Source organism: Tachysurus fulvidraco, chromosome 3, assembly GCF_022655615.1.
Source record: "Tachysurus fulvidraco isolate hzauxx_2018 chromosome 3, HZAU_PFXX_2.0, whole genome shotgun sequence".
NCBI classification, from domain to species: Eukaryota; Metazoa; Chordata; class Actinopteri; order Siluriformes; family Bagridae; genus Tachysurus; species Tachysurus fulvidraco.
Window position 1 is genome coordinate 31341226 of NC_062520.1, and position 7162 is coordinate 31348387.

The 7162-nt window shown below is 45.8% G+C and overlaps 1 protein-coding gene across 2 annotated transcripts in view; it reads left to right on the forward strand.

The window, feature by feature from the left end:
* The first annotated feature begins 246 nt into the window (after nucleotides 1–246).
* pdpk1b (3-phosphoinositide dependent protein kinase 1b) overlaps nucleotides 247–7162 on the forward strand; it is an 8840-nt gene continuing 1924 nt past the window's right edge. The window contains exons 1-13 of one of the 2 annotated variants that reach the window (XM_027161004.2): nucleotides 247–405; nucleotides 2659–2853; nucleotides 3355–3397; nucleotides 3652–3789; nucleotides 3994–4138; nucleotides 4638–4735; nucleotides 5017–5092; nucleotides 5198–5266; nucleotides 5874–5970; nucleotides 6083–6256; nucleotides 6587–6816; nucleotides 6935–6992; nucleotides 7090–7162. The exon at nucleotides 7090–7162 is cut by the window's right edge and continues 80 nt beyond it. In XM_027161004.2, the coding sequence (XP_027016805.1) occupies nucleotides 382–405; nucleotides 2659–2853; nucleotides 3355–3397; nucleotides 3652–3789; nucleotides 3994–4138; nucleotides 4638–4735; nucleotides 5017–5092; nucleotides 5198–5266; nucleotides 5874–5970; nucleotides 6083–6256; nucleotides 6587–6816; nucleotides 6935–6992; nucleotides 7090–7162 (1420 nt within the window). In that variant the 5' untranslated portion in view covers nucleotides 247–381. Of the gene's footprint in view, nucleotides 406–796; nucleotides 1226–2658; nucleotides 2854–3354; nucleotides 3398–3651; nucleotides 3790–3993; nucleotides 4139–4637; nucleotides 4736–5016; nucleotides 5093–5197; nucleotides 5267–5873; nucleotides 5971–6082; nucleotides 6257–6586; nucleotides 6817–6934; nucleotides 6993–7089 lie in introns of those variants that run through there. The other variant, XM_047811060.1, reaches the window with a different exon arrangement.

Here is a 7162-nt window from a genome sequence, read left to right on the forward strand (position 1 = left end):
AAGTCTTTCCTGTTTATTTACATCTGGCTGTTACAAAGAGCCGATTCTTCCACAAATCTCAAAAAAGTAAACAAACGTTTAACAAACTCAACACTCGAGAATTCAGTAGTGTTGTGTATCATGTGTCCAGCTGTGTGTGTGTGTCTGTCTGTCTGTCCGTTTGTGAGTTTATCTGTGTGTGTGTGTCTGTCTGAGTTTGTGTGTGTGTTTAACTTAGAGGTCGGTAGAGGGCGCCAGTGAGCTCACCGCGTCCGCACCTCCGTGACTGCGGTAACGTTGTTGTGGAATGACGTCACGGCGGTGAAATGCAGGCGCAGCGGCGGCCATGACTGCGGGCTCTGTGATTATTTAATCCGGATTAAATACTGGCGGAAAACGTCCATGGCAAGAGCCACGAGTCAGATGGTGAGTATCAGCGCTGTTGTCCCGACGCTGGTTCGAAGCCGCCTGTCCGCGCGACACGCACCGCGCCCGTTAGACAGCGTTTCTCCTGCGGGGCCTTCGTTCTAGCCGCGGCGACGGCTAGGCAGCTAGCCTGCTCTGGGCTAACCTTGTCGGGTTTGTTCGTTTTTCCGCACCCGTATTCCGACTATTCCGGTTTGGAACGCTGTGGTTGGTCGTCTTGCGACGCTCTTGTCGCTTAACAACCAATCAAGGGGCAGCTCGTGCACACAAACGCGTAAACCAAGAGGCGTGGTTTAGCGAAATACGGGTGCTATATAAAAAGTGTAAAATACCAGCTAGCATCTTTAGCATAATAATGTTGTTCCAGGGGGCAGTGTTGTCGTTTAACTTGTGACAAGAATTTATTTAAGTCTTACGTTGGTTACGTGTTAGTTTACATTTATTTTAAAAGCTTAACTGTTACGAATTTAGTCTTTAATCCAGTGTCGTGTATTTGGGAGGTTTAGCTCGCTAGGATGCTAGTTGCTACAGCTAGCTAGCTAGCTATGCTAACTTCAGTTCTGTCTAACGTTAATTAAAGTCGCACGTAAATATGATGAAGTGTTAATAAGTTGCACGTCATGTTCTGCCTGATGTCTTGTTTATCACAGCGTTTATTTCGACTCGGAGTGTGAATCGGAGTGTACGCTTTAACCCGGGGCTCTGTGCTAGCTAAAGGAGCTCAGTGTGATTGACATGACACACACAAACACACTCAACTTCAAACTTCATTTCTCCATTTTGAGGCTTCAGAGAAACGCAGCACAAACTGTTCCCGGCGGTGAGTTGGTTAATAGGTTAGTTAGTTGGTTAGTTAGCTGTAGCGGCTGTGTTTAGTGATAGCGAGGCCTCTGACTAATGAGTGGACTTTTGACTTGAAGTTCACGTCATGTCATGTTTCACTCCTGCTGTGTGTCAGTGTCAGTATCAGGATGATGAAGAGACAAGAAGAACATCTTTGTGCCTTTGTGTTCGCCTGCTGTAGCACCATAGCTTATTAAAAAAGGGAGAGGACCTGTGTGTGTGTGTGTGTGTTGGACGGTCGACCTTCTGAGGTGGAACCGTATGAAACGTTTGGTAATCTTGAACGCCCCACCCCGTAGACTGAGGTCCCCGGAAACCAGGACTCAAACTAACACTACTGTGTCTCACTGTTTTAACACTTATCACACTTCATTTCAGGATGAGATTTTACACACCTTTTACCACACCGGATGGGCACGAGCATGTAAAGATCCTGCTGTTGTTGACATCTATATCTCATCGTAGAAAACTTCAGCATGTCAGCGACGATATGTTTCTGTTCGATTACACGACTTTTACCGTAGAAGCGACAACGTGTTGGAGCGAGTCAGAGATGCTGTTCTAGAAAACCGACCCACCTTCTGACCGTTCAGAATTCATCTTGAGTGGACACGGAGAAAGACGCCGCAAACACAAAGTTGTCGTTGCTGTTAGAAATGTGGAAACAAACATCGATCGGAACAAACGCCGATTTTAAGCCTCGAACGCAAAAAAAGCAAACTTTAGACATGACTGCAAATTGTAATTGAAGTTGCTGTTTGTTTAGCGTTCTGAGAATGAGGCTGATGTTTAACTGAAACCGTGCATGAGGTCAGACTCGACTTGAACCCGGGACTTAAAAGGACTTAAACTCTAACTCGCTAAAGCAAAGACTGCAGACTCTCACCTCGGTCATTAATTTGTTTTTGCGCCTTTTTTCCCACTTGCGAAGTCATCGTTATGGTCGTTGTGCTCAAATGCAGAATTAACAGTTCATCGCTGAAGTCAAGAAGTTAGCCCTGTATACCGTGGCGTCCTCTTAACGTTCACCGACTCTCGAGAGTTGTGTTTATAAGAGAGAGCTACGTCCCATTAACCGTTGAAACTTTCCTTAAATGATACTTACAGCATTAACATTCACGCTTAAATGCCAGCACGTAGATTTGAGGTTCCGATTGTTCTCTTGTGATGTCATAGTTTATGCTGCGGTATAAGAGGACTAAAACGCATGCTGTTGTGAGGATAGTAATAGTATCTCTGTAACACTTTATTGGTTATTTGTCTGTGACCACATTTCGAAGTGCCGTTGATCTGTCACTGGTCTGCTTTATTTATTTATTTGTTTGTTTATTTTAGCTGCATTGTCTCGTCCTTTTCCAGTTGATCCTCCCAGATTACTGACTCTCTGTTCTGTTTATTTTGTTTGTGTAGTATGATGTCGTACCCCTCCACACCTCTGGTCTCTGCCCGTGTCCATCCATGGTAAGAGGTCAGCAGGAAGCACCCCATCGCCACGGCAACAGCATGGAGGGCCAGGCCCCGCCCCCTCAGCCGACCCAACCACGCAAGAAGAGGCCAGAGGATTTCAAATTCGGCAAAATCCTGGGAGAGGGCTCCTTCTCTACGGTACGTGGGAGCACATTTCGCTTAAAAGCCGCCTTCAGGCGTACGGCTCGGCCTCCGTCGGGTTCCGGCGTCAGGTTAGCCGACGACGGCTGCGAAAAGTTCGAACGTGCACGAATATGAACTCTGTTGATCTGTGAAGTTAAATGTGTGTATATGTGCATGTTAATTTCTTTTGTACTACATTCCATGTATGGACTCGGACACGCCCATGTTCCCATCTATGGCCTTCACAGCTGCTCTAAGTTCTGTATATATTAGACTCAAAGAGGGCGTCTTGTGTAGAAATAGTGACGCCACAAGTATCGATCAGTCAAACACGTGTCACTTAACTTTCTGTGCCAAGACGCAAGTAGCGGACGGAGGTGACACGATAGAAACATACTCGTTTATCATAGCTCCGGATGGATGGATGGATGGAGAGAGAAATGCACAGACGTCGAGTCTGGATAAAGGAACGCAGCGGGATTTTTATTTTGTGTTTGTCGTCTTTGTCTGCTGTAGGTTGTCCTGGCGAAAGAACACTCGACGGGGAAGGAGTATGCAAGTAAGGAATTCTCACATGTTCCCAATGTCATTAAAGCACACAAAATAAAAGCAGTGTTTGCCGGTGCTAACAGGTAGCGTCCCTTCACTTGTTGCTATGGTGACACCGTCAAAGAATCCACTTTTGTACATTTTAAAAGTGCCCTAGCCTCAGCTCCTACTCCCGGAGCTCCACCCCAGTACTCACTATGAACACTAATGTGGCTAAAGTATTGGCACCCCCTGGAAATGTAACGCCTGCATGTTTGTGTGCAGTTAAGATCCTGGAGAAGCGCCACATCATGAAGGAGAACAAGGCGCAGTACGTGAAGAGAGAGAGGGACGTGATGTCAAATCTGGATCACCCGTTCTTTGTGAAGTTATACTTTACTTTCCAGGATGAGGAGAAGCTCTGTATCCTTGAGCAGCTCGAGTGTTTAAATGGACCAGGATTAACATTTACTACGTTTACACCTGATTCTCAGTGATGGGTTCAGAAGGTGATGGGTTTTCTATAACAGCAGCACCAGTGGTAGTTCCGGTTGCAGAGCGAATCACATCACAGGTTTATGTTAATGTGCTGTTATGTTTTTAAAGCCTTTCCTGAACGCTGCGCAGATTTCGGTCTGAGTTACGCCAAGAACGGCGAGTTGTTAAAGTACATCCGCAAAATCGGTTCCTTCGACGAGACCTGCACGCGGTTCTACTCGGCCGAGATCGTCTGCGCGCTCAAGTACCTGCACCAGAAGGGCATCATCCACAGGTTGGAGTCATGAGTCATGGTCTAAATCACATACTTATCATGCTAGATAATTATATAATACTGAGGTGTTTATATAAATCACTGTAGTGGTTTTTGTCAGGTTGCAAAATAAACATACTGTGTGTGTGTATCTGTCTGTGTGTGTCTCTGTCTGTGTGTGTGTCTGTGTGTGTCTCTGTGTGTGTCTGTGTGTGTGTCTGTGTGTGTCTGTCTGTGTGTGTGTGTCTGTCTGTGTGTCTGTCTGTGTGTCTGTCTGTGTGTCTGTCTGTGTGTCTGTCTGTGTGTGTGTGTGTGTGTGTGTGTGTGTCTGTGTGTGTCTGTCTGTGTGTGTGTGTGTGTGTGTGTGTGTCTGTCTGTGTGTCTGTCTGTGTGTCTGTCTGTGTGTGTGTGTGTGTCTGTCTGTGTGTCTGTCTGTGTGTCTGTCTGTGTGTCTGTCTGTGTGTCTGTCTGTGTGTGTGTGTGTGTGTGTGTGTGTCTGTGTGTGTGTGTTTATTTACAGAGATCTGAAGCCAGAAAACATTTTGCTCAGCGAAGACATGCACATTCAGATCACAGACTTCGGCACAGCCAAACAGCTTTCCTCTGACAGTAGGCAGGGTAAGGCACATGCTCTCACACACACTCTCTCACACACACACTCTCTCACACACACACTCTCTCACACACACACAATAAAAAAGTAAATAAGCTATTATGCATGTTTACAGGTCATTATATTTCTCTCTGTTCACACACAGTGTAATAATCTGATTATTGTTGCATTCACTGTTGTGAAAAAGAAGTCGTACGTTAAAGCCGTTGCGCTACTAAGAAACCACAAAGACTTAGATTGTGTCCGGAGTCGTTTTTTTATTATTATTCCCGTTATTCGTTCACAGCGCGGGCGAATTCGTTTGTCGGTACGGCTCAGTACGTCTCCCCAGAGTTACTGACGGAGAAGTCTGCCTGTAAGAGGTAAGCACTTAATTACAGGACGGTTTCACACACTGCAGCTCTGTTCAAACAGACGGTTAGAATGTTTCACAACCTTTATGTCTACACCTCGTGTCCTTTCCTCAGTTCGGATCTCTGGGCGTTAGGCTGCATTATATACCAGCTGGTTGCCGGGTTACCGCCGTTCAGAGCAGGGTGAGTGTGTGCAAGCATCAAGCGTTTCTTTTTCAGCATTTCAGTCTGTTTTGGTGCGTAGATTCAACTCTGAAGCTTTGGGACTGACTCGCTTCTCGATCCAAGAATCGACTCTTTCCTGAGTCGATTCCAAAAAGAGTCGATTAGCTGTCTCAGAAGTAAGAGTCGGTTCTTTCTTTATTGTTTTCTTTATGACTTTATGTTTATCTTTTTCTATATCAGAGCATACACAATATATTGTAAAGTCATCAGTTCACACACACACAACACACGATTCCCCAAAAAGAGTCGACTCCCAAAAAGAATCGATTACCAAAAAGAATCGACATCAAGACTTTTTCTTTTCAGAATTTTTAGAGATTTTTTTTGTTGATTGGTTTAAAAGGAAAACCAGAAGCAGGAGTGTTCATCGATGCCTTGTGTCGTGTACCTTAAGAAACGAAACGATTCACGCTTCATCCTACAAGCTTGTTGATCTAAATTCCAGATCGATTCACTGCTTGTTGTGTGAAGTGACGTCCGGAAAAAATAGCTAAATTTTACGAGTAGTTGTTGGAGCCCTTTTTGTCTTCCGGTGAAACGAACGCAGTCTTCTCTTCTCTTACAGAAATGAGTATCTTATATTCCAGAAGATTATTAAATTAGAGTACGAGTTTCCTGAGAAATTTTTCCCCAAAGCCAAGAATCTTGTGGAACAGCTTCTGGTGAGTGGCCTTTGTTTATTTAAACCTGCTGTTGCATCACAAATGTTGTTGTTTATGGGACTTGCTGATAGACGTGTGGGGTTTTTTTTTCTCGCTCCATTAAACATGACAGTTGTTGGATCCTTGCAAGCGGATTGGCTGCGAGGAAATGGGCGGGTACGAGCCGCTGAAATCCCACCCTTTCTTTGAGTCGATCGGCTGGGACGACTTGCACCTGCAGACTCCGCCTAAGCTCACACCTTACCTGCCTGCCATGTCTGAGGATGATGAGGACTGCTATGGGAATGTAAACAAACACACACTCACACACACTCGCACACACGCGCGCACACACTCACACACACGCACACACACACCCCATGTTACTAGACCAATGTCTGACAATTTCTATACTGGACCCTGATGGACTCAAACTGTTCCTGCTCTTCAAACTCTTAATTGTGATTAAATAATTCTCTCTCTCTCTCTGTCTGTCTGTCTGTCTCTCTGTGTCTCTCTCTTTCTCTGTTTCTCCCTCTCTCTGTCTCTCTCTGTCTTTTTCTCTCCCCCTGTCTCTCTCTCTCTCTCCCTCTCTCTCTCTCTCTCTCTGCCCCCACTCCCCCTCCCCCTCTCTCAGTATGATGACCTCTTAAGCCAGTTTAGCAGCATGCAGGTGGCGCATCCCGGCCCCTCGCCCACATTGTCCGAACCGTCAGAACGTCCACTTCCTGTCTGTAACCCCGCCCCCAGCGTGGATCAGTTCATCCACGTCCATGAGCTGGACAGCAATAGCATGGAGTTGGACTTGCAGTTCAGCGAGGAGGAGAAGCGTCTCCTGCTAGACAAGCAAAGCACCGCAAACCCATGGTACACACACATACATGCAAGCGCGCACACACACACACACTGTGTAATCTGTCAGTGTATACACTATAAATATTTTAGAGAGAATTAATGGTGTGTGTGTGCACTGTGTAATTTGCAGGCACCAGTTTGTGGAGAATAACCTCATCCTGAAGATGGGCCCAGTCGACAAGCGCAAGGTGAGTTTCAGACCTGCTTTTGTGATATTAAATGTTGCGTGTCTTACAGATTGATGAATTATGAACTCTGTGTGTGTGTGTGTGTGTGTGTGTGTAGGGTCTGTTTGCACGGCGCAGGCAGCTGCTCTTGACCGAAGGTCCTCACCTGTACTATGTTGATCCGGTAAATA